The 14821-nt window shown below is 37.5% G+C and overlaps 1 protein-coding gene across 1 annotated transcript; it reads left to right on the plus strand.

The window, feature by feature from the left end:
* The first annotated feature begins 258 nt into the window (after positions 1-258).
* LOC117901751 (lachesin) lies at positions 259-11171 on the plus strand. Its single transcript, XM_034812637.1, has 9 exons — positions 259-568; positions 671-789; positions 1594-1779; positions 1989-2184; positions 3497-3628; positions 6729-6848; positions 6909-7082; positions 8103-8366; positions 9066-11171. Exons 1-9 carry the CDS (start codon positions 463-465, stop codon positions 9263-9265), a joined length of 1497 nt encoding a protein of 498 aa, XP_034668528.1. The 5' UTR covers positions 259-462; the 3' UTR covers positions 9266-11171.
* Positions 11172-14821: the final 3650 nt, after the last annotated feature.

Consider the following 14821-nt stretch of genomic DNA (forward strand, 5'->3'; position numbering starts at 1 on the left):
TCTCCGCTCAAGTCCGAACAGTAATAAATGATACAATTAATGTAGATTTAATTTTATAATATTTAAAAATTGGTTCGTGTTTGAACATGAAAAATTCGAACTGTATTCAGAGAAATTGCGGAGAGATTTGGTCTCTCCGCATTTACCAAGAAATGTATTCGTCCTTTTCTGGAACAGTAATTCCAACATTAAATATTTATATTTTGTAACTCGTATTATATTTCAAATTGTTTACTAATTCTCATTGCAGCGAATATTTTTAGATCAATTTTATGAAGAAATTGGATAAGGAATGCAAGCGCATGACAATAAACGTGGATGGCGATGCCGTATGAAGACATAGAGAGCAAGGGATCAACTCGAGTAGCGAGTATTTTATACATACTGCATTAAAGAAGAATACTTATACTGTACCTGAAGATCCATCGAACATCAAACGTTCAAAATATTAAGACTGTTGCAATGATTCAATTAAAGTTGAGCACAAAAGCGATAGCTTTTGGCATTGTTTTGTTACTTATCAAAGGGCAAGGCGAAATCGGAGGTCATTCGCTGCCGCACACACAAGGTAAATACAATTAGTTTCGCTGTTAGGATATATTTTCATTAGTTCCTTGTGTGCACAGAGTAGACCAAAGACCTAACTTTAACTGCTGCTTTAAAATTAAAGGACACAGCGAACCAGATGAAATGGTCCCAGAGTTCTTGGCGCAATTGACGAATATAACTGTACCCCAAGGAAGAGACATATCCTTCACCTGTGTTGTTGATAATTTGGGCCAATATCGGGTATGTATAGTGTTATTTGTTACGTATACAGGTGTTGTGTATTCTCCATGCATAACAAGTTAGCAGATTCGGTAATCTACAATGTTGAGCTTTATTGTATGTACACACATACATACATATGTACATATGCATGTGTGGAAGAAACAACACACGTGATGATCAGAAGGCTGTTAATGAACATAACCGCTTATTCTACTGTACTTCTTAGCACAGGGGGATCATTGTTAATAAAAACGTAACATTAATTTAATGCAGGGCTCGCACCCATACAATGCGACGTACAACGGAACATATCAATGTATTGGTATTGGTACCAATCACTGCAGTGATTCAGTGATGCATAGCCGAACGCTCTGCCGCGGTATGCACAATAGATAGGGCAGTGCCGAGCCCTGATTTAATGTATTGTAAAAATGCAAGCTAATTTATGATTTTATTATGGTTCATATAGTTACAAAAAAAAACTTTAGACATATGTATGTACGTACATATAATAAAATACTGCAGAATTACCGATGGCTTCGTTTTTGTAAGTCAGGAAATATGTACCTGTTGTTGGGCTTATTTTGTGTGAGTTCCCCTGTGCTAATGCAATAATAACACAAAATTGGCATCGACCACACACGTGCATTGAAGTCATACACACTCTGTATATACTCCGGTAATCTTATGTTGAGATCCGCAGACCCTGCGCTCCGCATAAGACTGTTTGGACATGCCGTGCGGGGATGCTGTGCTGAACCCCATATCAAAAGCGATGTCATGGCTATGTGTGTGTATCTGTCTATGTTCTTACAATTTCAGGTGGCATGGATTAAATCTGATTCAAAAGCAATACTTGGCATACACACACACATGGTCTCACTAAATCCCAGATTATCTGTGACACACAACGGCCACAACACCTGGAAACTTCACATATCTCGCGTACAGATAAATGACTCCGGCAGCTACATGTGCCAAGTGAATACGGATCCCATGAAGAGCCTTGTAAGTGCATGTCTGTCCCACAACGTTCCCATAGGGCTTATCCCTAGTCCAAAGGTGTCCTTACCCTCAGTGCTTAGGTGCCCTGTGCAAGGGAGGACAGTCCACAGTCCACCTGGGCAGTCGTGCTCTGCAGTACGAGTATTAAACAGCTCAGACGGTGCACACCATTCCCACTCGCTTATTACGAATCATACTTTGTTTTTTCGCAGTCAGGCTATTTAGATGTTGTTGTGCCTCCGGATATTCTAAATCACCCAGACCATAATCTCGAGGAAGGCGTCAGCACTGAGGGTGGCAGCATTGTGCTCGTGTGTAGTGCGACTGGCGTACCCGAGCCCAAGGTGCAGTGGCGCCGTGAAACGGGAAAGGATATTATACTCCGAGCGGAGACCAGAGACAAACAAGGTGTGTACTTTTCTCCAGAATATTTAGTTTCTTGGTTTTCAATATTTCTAAACCTCATGGAGCAAATAAGAAAACGTGGTAGTATAATAATATATAGTATAAGAGTTTACTAGCTAATAAGATTCTACCGCATTAAACACTTACTTGTGAATAAGTTGTATGTTACATATAATTCATCGGTGGGCACCCTTTTGAGTCCAAAAACAGTCCAGAGGTCTAACAACAACAACTACAATAAGATCCGGTAGTTGTCTAGTCGTTTTCTATATTTAATTCTATATTTTTTACGTTCTCATTCGCCAGCCGTCGGTTTGACTGCAGACTGGCGCAGCACCGTCGCGCATTTTGATAAATTAATAACTTCTAAGCAAAACAAGATACATACTATGGACATATGTAGGTACATTTGCACATATCTTCATACAGTAAACTGCATTTGAAAGAAACATCTTCCAACAATTGGTCTGCATTTACACATAATAAATGATAGTTGCATAGATGCTTTGTACACAAAGCGCTCACAAAATTCTTCGACTTTTCCCTCCTCTTTTCGGCTAAGGCCCCACTGTGCGCCGCTTGTTTTTCCAAAACACGCTATAAGAAACGTAGTTTTTGAACTACAATAGTTAGGCTTAAATTTGTTTAGGTTGTATGTATGTACAAACGAAATACAATTCTTTAAATACAAAATCAAGTCTATTCAAAAAAACAGGACAAATATGATCTGAATGTTTTTTGAAGTTAAGAGGTGAGAGCTTCGTTAAGCATAATACTTTTGCAGATTATACATCTGTATGTATACATATGTACATATGTACATGCATAAGTGCATGCAAATTCCACACAACATGTACAAACTGTAAAATATGCAATATTTACATGTGCACTCGTATGTCAGCATCCCACAATCACCCGACTCTTGACCACCCGTGATCGTGGTCTCGCGTACATGTACATGTACATATGTACATATCTACATAAATAAATGTGCAAAAACATACATACATACATATGTACATTTTTTGATGAGTAGTGGATAGTTTATGCTGATGCGTTCATATTCTCTATATCCATTTACAAGCGACAATTATTATTCTAAACAAAATCTGCTCTGAAACTTCACCTCGTTCATTTCTCAGTAAGTTTATTTTGTATGATTCTGCAATCAGATATCGCGATTTGACTGTTGGACGCATTCTTGTAGCAGTTACGTGCATTATTATTAGATGTTTTCCATACATATTTACTCTCTTTGAAGTTGCTGATTGACTAAAGCTTATAAAAATGAATTTATTATCTCTCATTTTAACAGCACTTAAATCTGTCGAAGGAGAAAGACTTACTCTGACAAATGTCCAACGTACGGATATGGGTGGCTACATTTGCATTGCTTCCAACGGTGTGCCGCCGTCAGTGAGCAAGAGATTTGACGTACACGTAAACTGTGAGTTAATATTATATGTATAATAAAAATAGGAAACTGACATATTTAATGTATATATGTATGTACATATGTACATACATATGTACTTATGCATATACATGTGTATGTGTAGATATCCTTTACTTGTACAATATTAAAATAGTGGTTATCAGGGTACATTAGCTTAGTAAGTAAGTATGATTTCAGATTTTATGATGATTGTTTTAGTTTACAGAGCTGTTTTTAAGAGCTGTTAAAACAGCGGAGCATACGCACGTGATACAATTTATGTCATTCCAAAAGCAAGAAACTCATTCGACAGCTGCCAAAATTACCTACCGCTGCAGTATTCCATCAATATTCTATCCATATTCCATCGATTTACTAATTCATTACTGTTCATTAAGCCTTTTATTGAATGTACAATGTATTAGGAATGCTACTATGCTAAAATGCTACTAGGAATCTATCCATCAGATGGGTACATTCGTTTTATACAAAGAGCTCATACATTTTGACTTTTTCCATTCAAATATTGTCAAAGATAAGATTCTTTCAAACTTATTCATCTAAATAATAAAAAATTCATAAAATGTGCACAACATCGGCTAGGAGGTTATTTCGGTTAACTGTTTTTAACCGGACATTTTTGAACCGGGCAAAATGTTCCGTTCGAATTCGTTTTACATTAAAAAAAAAAAATAATTGTCTCCGAAAAACACTTTTGCTTTTGTCTCGTTGGACCAGTCTGGTTTTTGAAATTTTCGTACATAAAAATGTTTGTTAATTATATGGCTACCTGGAGGTGCAAGCTAAGCCTTTTGTTTTGAATTTTTACTTGAAATCTACGAATGTCCTGTGCAACAACTCGTTTTATTGTGTGCTTTAAATGTCCATATTTACATAAATACATACGAAATGTTTACATAAATCTATGCATGCTTGTGTATACATACATACATATGTATGTGCTTAAAATGATTTTCATACATGATTTTAAACTGTAACTATTGAACACGATTTAAATATTGGTTAATTGTTTAACGGGTATTCATAAACATGTCATGAGTACGATACATTCGAGGGTTTAAAGTCTTTCAAACAAATACTAATATTCGTGTATTTGTAAAATACATGAGTTAATGTTGCATCCACTTGTTTTTGTTCTACAAAAGTATGTAGATATGAAAGGGGAAACTTAAAATTTAACTGTTGCAATGCCTGGTGGTGATGACTGAACAGTGATGGTGTGCCACAAGAACACAAATCAACACAATGACATCGCAAAGTCAAATTCAGAATTTCAATGGTGAAAACTTTGGATGGTTGGGTTACAGCCGAGAGCTGTACCCAATTTCATCGAAATGAGTTATTCAATCATAAGATTTATGTACATGCATAGTACATAATCGAAACAAATACTCGCCCTCAAACTGAAAACCAAAGATAGTTTGTAAAAACTTAACTTTATATCACCAAGAGCTGTTACTTCTCTTTGGCTGCATTTGTACATAAAATGTACATTTATGTATGTACATACATACATTATGCGTGCCTATGTATCAACGCAAGTACAACTGCTTTCTAACGTATGTACATACATACATAAATGCACACACAATTTATATGCTTACTAAACTTTGCCTATGTGTGGGGTGCCAGTGGTCGTATGCCAGTGCTTAGTGGCATATGCAATCTGCAGGACAGGGCAGTGATTGTGCGAAACTAAGCCGAACCGAACGGAATGGGACAGGCAGGGCAGTGAGGGTTTGAATAGTTTGTGTTCTGTAAGGCATACTCGTACATACTCGTACAAGGAAAACTTAACAGCTACAACAGTACAATTTTTTGGCCATATGTCTACGTCAAAATCAGTAAAATGCAAATTCAATGTTAACAATTGCAGAAATGTCCAAACCATCCGCCGTCCGAAATAACCAATCTGCTCTCTCCCCAAACTGTCCTGTCACTTCTAGATCTTACAAGCTGGCATTCAGCAGTGTATAACGTTTTGTAATTGTGGAAATTATGGATGGCCTCTACATTATTACTCGTTATACCAGGCACTAATGGAGTGCAGTACTCAAAAAAAGTACCATGTCAGTCGTTTAGTTGTTTCATTTCGCTGAGTTTGGAGCTATTTGGAAACCTAGTGCAAAAACTCTTTTAGTTTTATAAACCAAAAGTCAGGAAACAACATTTTAATAATTTATTTTTTCAATGATAAAAAACCATTGAATTTGTACTTTAAATATTACATACACACATGTATTTATTTTTCGTGCGGGCAAACATAAGCCATTGCCTCACTAGAAAGGCTTTAAAAATCGTTCATTGCCAAAGTCCAGGAGGAGCAAATTTATTTTGATGTACGGATCATTGCGCTTTAATCCGTTTTATTTATGACTTTAAATTATTCTTTGGTAAGGAACACACAACTTTAGCGGAACGTCGACCAACAAGGGCAAAAAAAAACCTTCGCGTAATCCTTTGTCGGCATTGGAGCAGATTTAACAATCGTCACAGCCATACTCCCAGCTCACACAGACACTAGTGGATACAAAATGAAGTTGCGAAAACAACCCTCTCCCAGCGTAGCTTTAACTGCGACCACGCAGGCGATGCTCTCGGTTCCGCCCGTCCTCACAGGCGTCCTGTCAGTGTAATCCTGCCTTGAAAATTACATAAAAATAATCAAACGCCACTCCAAACCCGCTGATTACAGCCTAAGAGCACCACCGACCGCATTACCAATAATATTTTTGGAAGGCAAGCTTAGCAAGCTCTGCAAAGCGAATGTCAACATCATTGTGCGAGTATCTAACTATGTAGATCTGAAGCATCGACGGTTGCTTTATTTATGCAACAAAATATTTTGGTTTCCCTGCATTCAATGCGGGTTGAATAAAAACGAAGTGCAACGTTGTGAGACGCGTTCGTGAGCGTCTTTTATATTTTAATGTAGCCGTATGAATTTTATGCCTAAGCCTAAGTTTCAGTTAATGCTTTGGATGCAATGATATTATGCCATATCATAGGATATACATACATAAAATTCACCAGAAAATATTTTATTCTGTTAATATACAAAGATTTTTAAACAAAAACAACCTCCGTTTAGTTCCACCCACAATTAAAGCTGTCAATCAGTTGGTCGGCGCTCCCGTGGAGAGAGAAGTAACATTGGAGTGCATTGTAGAAGTTTATCCCAAGCCACTGAATGGATGGTACCGCAATGAGGGTAACTATAGAATGGTTGGTCCTGAATTTTGATGCCAATTAACATCGAAATGTGTTTTAGGTAACATCAAATTGCACAACGGAAATAAGTACAACATATCTGAAGAAATGATTAACCTGTACACATGGCATCTTAACTTAACCATCCGGCACCTGACTAAATCCGATTTCGGCGCTTACAGTTGCTCCAGTGTGAATGCCCTTGGCAAGAGTGAAACTCGCATCAGACTACAAGGTAATAAGGGAAAAGCATTTTACTTTTTAAGGGCATCGAATGCTGTAACATCACAGTACTAAGGCTTACAGGAAAATATATCGCAGACTATCTTATGTTCTTGCCTAAACCCAATAGTTCTTAAAATTTGAAGCCATCAATTCATTTAAGAACAAAATAAGGGGGCAAATACATAGAGAACAGCGTATGTATGTGCGAATGTATGTGTCTAGGTCGTGTGTATAATTCGTTCGGTTTCCGTGCAATAAATCAACTAGGATTTCCGTCGCTCCATTATTTTTATCGAACTCATTTAAAGACGACTGTAGCCTTTTCTTTATCTTCCATCTGCGTAGTTCGTCCTCGTCTACCATTCCAATGTCAGCCAGAAAGAGATGGGGAAGAGAATATAAGCATGAATTATAGCACAATCAACGCACCCTATCTCCCTCACACCAGTTCTGCATCAGCATTGCTGGCGCAATTTCAATTTCCAGTTTTAGTTCAGGATAGACGGCAGCCAGGGATAAGCTTAAAGGTTTTCACTTAGATCTGCTAAGAACATTTCACTGTTGCAGCGAAAATACAGACAGTCAGTGATACCCAACACCCATGGTGGGTGGTGCCTTTTGAATTTAAGACAGGGTTAATAATTGGCATTGACGTTAACCCATCTAACACTTTTTTACTCAACTTCATAGCTTCCAACTGCCGAATATGCGTTTATGAATTTATCATTCCTTATCTTTATTAATTGTATAAAGATAAAGATAAGGAATTTTATAACAGACTGCTGGGCCTGAGAGTTCTTTAAAAACAATTAAATTTGTATTTCAACTCTTTATTCTGACTGAAGCTGTATTACAGAATATTGCTATGTGCAAAATGCTTTTAACTTTTGGTCTGCTTTGAAGAATGAAGAGGGAAACGCAGCAACCCCTGGGTGGTCTTGCTGGTCCTCTGATATTTCTGTAGCTTATTTTTGTCTTTAGTTCCATGAAGGAACCGTCGGTATTTCATAATTGGTGCAATTTCTTCCAGAATTACGATTACCGCCCAAGTCGACAACGACGCCAACACCTCACGTGCACACAACGGCAAAACCGCGTCGGAAGCAGCAACCCGGCCACAACAAGGGACTGAACGAAGTGGTGCGTGCCAAGGAAACCCATTTCTCAAATCAAATGCAGCAGGAGAACGACGTATTCGGCGGTGGGATTGGTCTGCCCCAGAGCGCCAACAGTGGTAATGCTGGTAGCGTAGTTGAAAGTGGAAACGTCAACGGCATGATAAACGGAGCGGAAGGTAAGTTACGATTTAGAAAATTCCACAAGTACATACTGCAGCAGCAGGACCAGAAGCAGTCGAGAATGTAGTCAGGCATAATCGGCAGTTACAAACACACACATTCAATCCCCCCACCGGACACCACCTCCCCCCAGCCGACAAAAGGCATCACACATACACACACACACAAATACATGCCACGTAGAGTCGCACCATCCCAGAAGCGCCCACATGTCTTTGCTCAGCTGTGGGACTATGACTTGAGGCGAATATACGAGTGAGGTGGCCACGCTCGCTTCGCTCCTGTTGCCGATTTCTTCGTAAGGAGCTCTCGGTGGTTTTCACTAGCTTTTCGATCTTCTCTTTGCGTCAAGAGCAAGTGCAGCTACCAGTAAACCACAACATGCCCAATCTAATAAGAAACTGAGTATAGGAAGTAAGCGAAAACGACTTCCTACAGTAAGTATCTCACTTTAAATACTTTGAAGTCGGCGCGAATAGGGTCATTCTTAATGGCATCCAATTAATTCACCACAAATAAAGCCAACAATGTCCGTTGTATTATCTATAGTCTACTCTTCGATAGTTTCAAAGCAATAACCTTAAAGAGTAGACTTTCGTTTTACTTGATTAAATACATCACTTCTAGAGCTACACTATTAGTCAAGTTGTTAATTTAAAATGTAGCCTGAGTGTGTTTTATATATTCATTTGCAGTACATACACAACTACCTGCACGGAACGGATATGAAAAGACACATAAGTCGGCTGGCGCTGTACCATCACCCCGTTCGCCATGGAACTTTGAGAGTGCGGGGTCCCAGCTGCATGCCAGCACCACGATAGCGACAAACTCTCTGGTGTTTTTTCTTTCTTGCGTACTGTCCGTGTGTACGAGCATGTATATGCTCATTTAAAAGCACGCTCCCCAAAGAATCCCCGATGCGAGGCCACGAATGGAAGGGGAGGGCTATGCAGCTGCTTTTAAGTTGAGAGTAGGTCTGGGTCTGTCGGTGTTGGTCAGTGTAGATCCGGTGGTTGGGCAGTACGTAGTTATCAATTGACTCGTCTGCCTCATAAATTAGTATGTCTTATTAGCTAGACAAAGAAAATCGAATATACATACATATTTACACATACACATTGTATGTCATATAAGTTGGAAGCATTGCTACAGGTTTTAAGACATTAACAACTTAGTACTATTCGCATACAATTTACCTACTCAAGAATCTATATGCTACTTACGTATTATTTCGTGTTTACTCAAACAGACACTAATGTGTAGTGAGTTACTTTGGAGCTAAGGAACTGCACTTCCAACTTTTCCATTTCAAAAGATACAAGAAAATGTTAAGTGAAATAACTAGGATCGATTTTTTTGAGTTTTAATATCAACCTCAAGAAAATTGGCAAAATGAATCACAATGTTTTTGGTACACTGGGACCCAGTTTACCTAATAACAGTTGGCCTAATAGATCAAACATCTCAAAAAAAAAGATTATCCACAAAAAATTAATCCAGAATTTAATTTCAGAAATTTTATGTTGTTCACAACTATTTTGATTAACCCATCTGCAAGTCTCTTACGCTATGGTCTCTTAAGGCTATATATTTTCCGGACACGGTACAAACCGAAAAACCAAGAAGAACGTTGTGAGCCGCGCCTTCGCCGCTCCTCTCTGTTTATACCGAGTACTCAGACAGAATACATGTGGCCTTATGGTTGTCGATCGGATCATTAATTTAGCCAGAATGAAGAGATTATTTTTCAGCTACCAACCCACCCTTTTCCAGAGCTGTGTCTGCCAACTCATGCTCGCTCTCGCCACGTGCCGCGTGCACTCTCTGGCGGAGACGAGCGAGTTAAAATGACGTGTTGGTGTGAAAAGTAATGAAGATGTGGCCAAACAATTTAGGCACGTAAAATATTTAAAATTCGAAAAAAATCATAAGGTCACATATGTAACCATGACTCGAAGAAAACACGGTTCACGCCCAACTCTAGGCCCTATTGTCACTTCGTTTCGTGTTCCAGTGTTTTTCCAACTTACCTGCACCCTTGCTTTAAGTTTCATAACATTTTTGAAGTACTTTGTTATTCGTTAGACAAAAAGATAAGTTCGAGATTGGTCGACTCAATCTTAAGTGTATATAGAGAATATATAAATATCTTAAATATAATATGTTTAGCCTTTAACTATCTACCAGAAATATATCAGACAATAGTTGCTACAGTCAGTCAGAGCCACCACGATCGATAAACTGGGAATCCCAATACCACTAATCATATCTACTTCTTGTTTCAGTATGTGAAAAAGTTGTTTTCTAATTGTAATTACATTTTTCTTATCGCCATAATTTTGTTGTACAACCGTAACTAAATATAATATTAATAACGAATTAATTAATATTTTATCTTATGGTTTTTGGTATGTTGGCAAAATTAGTTAATCATTTTCCTTTGAATACCAGGTGTTCGTGGTGATGAAAAAAAAACTTCCAATTAAATCAGTCTTCAGTAATATTCTTATTTGACATTCAAATTATTTGCAAGTGCAGAAAAAGAAAAACATTTTTAGATATTTTAGTCAATGGCACATATAATAAAATGTTATAAAACAAGACTTAATAATTGGCTGCCTAAGCTAATAACGGAACAATAATAACTTACAAATTTATGTAACAATGGTGAGCTTATTTGCTCACATTAGATAATGTACAGTAATCCAATAATACATACCACACAATGCAATGCAGAAATGTCTTCCGATACAAATGAACAATATGCATATAATAGAACGTAAGCGTATAAGGTACTACCGAAAAAACCGAATATTATAATTACATAAATTAAAGCTTGAATATGTATAACTAAGCTAATCGTTATGCGTTATGTTCCCTTAGTCATTGTAAATATGGTTATACACACGTACACGTGCATGCTCATTTTTTATCTGTGCAATGTTTGTGCAGTGCTCATACATATGTATGTACATACATACATATGGCCACATTATACCCTTCCAGACACGAATGATCGCGATTCCACCGGCTCAGCAACAGGGGCACCATTGCAAGACCCTGGACAAGCTGGGTCTTGCAATGGTGCCCCTGTGTCTGGTTTTGCTTTGTCCATGTCTGTTGGGAAGTAACAACATTTCTATCATTTTTGTTAGACAAAAATTATTATTTATTTTAAATGCTGTTTACCAAAGAAATCTGGATTTATTTTATGCACATCAAAATTCATGTGACAGAAATTGTATTCGAGAATGCTTAAATGCTCCATTTTTAGACATGTTGCACCAACAAGCTGCAGTTTCATGGTCAGATTTCGATTCCGCTGTCGATACTCAGCTTGGCGTCAATAGTTCAGTTCGCTGTTCATCCTTGGTGAACCTCTACACATGAATGTAAATACGAATATGTGTTTAAGTGCGCATGTGTCTGAACGCTGTAAACTGCGGTGGCCATGTTTCTGTGATGAAGTTGGCTTTGAATTTACATAAATGTATGCAATCGAGAACGCCATACCAAAGTGGCTGCTGAAGCATTGCCACTGCCACTGCCAGTGCCATTGCCATTGCAAATCTAGCTGTAGTCGCCAGTGGCCCATGAACACAATGAAACGGTGATGGTTCGCCTGGACTCCAGGACAGGGAACGAAACGGGAACGGGAACGGCCAGTGGTATTGAGAAGGGGGCAGGGGGGCTCGTGAGTTTGTTGCATATCAGCAGCCATGCCTAATAGGAAGGGAAAGACTATAAGCGTAGGTGGGTGATACGCATTTGTGCAAATGACGTGGAGTGCAGCATTCTCTCCGTTACTTGCCCGTCTACTGTTATTTACCGAGTCCGTATGGACAATGGGCGATAAGAATTAAACCTTCAAGTATATTTGATACAGGGGTTCTGTGTTGACGACGAAAACAGGGCAGGAAAATAAGGGGGAGGGCGAGGGGGAGGCCATAGAAAGGGAATGAGAATGAGATGTCATGGGTTGGAAACCACGGAGGCACATTACCAAATTTTGTGCATTGCCCGATGCTTGGCTACTGTCATTGTCACTAATTTAGCAAGAGGAACAGAAACAGAACGGAGCTTAAGCCAGACAGTTGGTTGCACGGCACTTGCGTTCCCCATTTGTGGTGGACGCTTAGTATTCTGCGTTGGAAACAAAAAATTTGCTGATTCGGCTATTGTCAGATGCCCACGCATCCACCCGCCCACATATGAGGATACGCTCGCTCGTGTCCACCTATTTGGTATGAAGTTGGGTGGGAGTGCGTCCGTTTGTTTGTCGAATCCGCACTTTGCAAGCGCAGTCCCTCCAGGACTGGGGCTGATAATGTTTTCGACATTAAATTGCCATTAAATTCTGTTTTATTGCACTTGGGACTGCATGCATAATTTACTCAGTGTCTGCCACCGTACTCTGAATGCAGGAAAGTGCATCTTCTTCCTCTGATTTAGCTAGTAATCTACTACAGCCACCATAGCATTTTCTACTCTCTCTCTCTGTCTCTCTGTTAAAGGAGCTGAATAACCTTGCAGTTATTCGAATTCGGTCCGGTCCGCACAGAATTTCGCTCTTAAAAGCATCGTGTCCCATATGTCTGCGTATGCTTTTAAACATATGTACATACATATGTATGATTATGTATGTATTTACATATCCTTGAATTCAACTACTTTTATCAGATTTGTATAAAATTTCTGTTTCATCCTGAAAGGATAAAAGAAACGAAACATGTCATTTGATGAACACTTCAATGATTTCTATAATTTTATTTTTTAAATGTAAGAAATTTTCTAGAAAGCAAAGAAAAGTTTGGATTGGTATGAGTCAGTCGTTCTACATTTTCATTAAACTGCTTATTAATTCTTTTTCCGCGCCACAGTCGAGCATTTAGAACTAACTTATCAAGCCGGAAAACCACTCTTAGTGGTTGGTCATGAACTGCAAGTCCGAGACGAAGCTAGTTTTTCTGCAACTTTAAATCCATTCATACATATATTTTAAATATATTGTATGTAAATACAAAATGAAATATCGCACACCGAATCAAATAACACAATTAATTATCACTTACATAATTTCTGGCTTCTCCCGCCAATACAAACCCACAAAACAAGGCACAATTTCAATGCAGTTGTAATAAATTGTAAGTCTCATAATATTCTTTGCCATGGGCCTGCAACAATTTACACGGTGCGCATTGTTGCAGCAAGATATACGAAAATATATGTACAAATAAATACGTGTATTTGCATATTCATTTACTGGGTCGCTTATTTTTAGTTAGTTGCATTCTACAAATGAATATTTCGTGTGCACATGCATATTTATTTTGTTGCATTAACCATCAACAGATTACATTGTCAGCCGTTAAGCAAAATGAAAACCTACAGTACATACGGTGAAAAGGAATACTCAGTGGCTGACAATAAAATGCGCAGAAATAAAAATTAAAGCTCTCTTGTGGATTTAAAATGGTTTAAATGTTTTAATCTAAGTATTTCATCTATTATTTACTAACCAGCCAAACAATGACAAATTGTGTGTACCACACAATTTAAGCTAATCAGTTTTCAGTACACACAACATAACTAAATACTCAACTAAGAAACGCGTTTAACGAATTTAATGTATAATCAATATACCAGTTTAAATGACTGAATGACCTTATAAACAAACCAAAATTGAACACAGCATAAACATACATATATTTATTTTAAACGTTGTAAGCTGAAATACATACATACATATATACTACATATACATACATAAATACATAAAACAACAAAAATGCAAAAATACTTAATCAATAAACAGATATGATATGACATATGTAATGTTACTAATTTAACTTACATAAATATATACAATCATTATTATTTGCATATGCGCGTACTATATAAAATGAAAGAATTGCAAAGATAAAATCAACATTTTCAGTACATATGTATGTACATACATATGTATGTAGTACATATTCACCATCCACACGAAAAACTGTTTTAGTACTTTTGTAATAATTTTTTCATACGACCATAAGCCTTATGTTTATGTGTAAGAAGCGCTTCGAGCGGTCGGCTAAACTTGACAATAAATTATTTGTTGAATTATAAAGATAAGAGAAGGTTCACGTGGTAATGGATAAACTATTTACGTCAATATATAATATTTAAAGCTTTTATGCTGTAAAAATAAGAATACAAAATGATTGTATGTATCTGTATCTTATGATAAATCTTATTGGATAAGAGGAGTATAAAGTTCAACATAGCATTGGCGTTAAGTTAAATAATTGTATTTAATATAACAATAATATATACATATATATAAAGGCAGGTATACAAATAAACAGTCAAATGCTAAAAATTGAAAAACAGGACAATAAAACTACTTACATTCATACATATACACAACAAAGGGAAAATCAAAAATGTAAACTCAGAATTGTAT

The sequence above is a fragment of the Drosophila subobscura genome, chromosome U (genome assembly GCF_008121235.1).
Source record: "Drosophila subobscura isolate 14011-0131.10 chromosome U, UCBerk_Dsub_1.0, whole genome shotgun sequence".
In the NCBI taxonomy this organism is placed as follows: domain Eukaryota; kingdom Metazoa; phylum Arthropoda; class Insecta; order Diptera; family Drosophilidae; genus Drosophila; species Drosophila subobscura.

Excerpts from the sequence above, each read along its gene's own strand:
- LOC117901751 (XM_034812637.1), top strand. The coding sequence starts at position 463 with ATGATTCAATTAAAGTTGAGCACAAAAGCGATAGCTTTTGGCATTGTT. Across the intron at positions 569-670 it reads TTCGCTGCCGCACACACAAG|GACACAGCGAACCAGATGAA; the intron begins GTAAATACAATT and ends TTAAAATTAAAG. Across the intron at positions 3,629-6,728 it reads ATTTGACGTACACGTAAACT|TTCCACCCACAATTAAAGCT; the intron begins GTGAGTTAATAT and ends ACCTCCGTTTAG.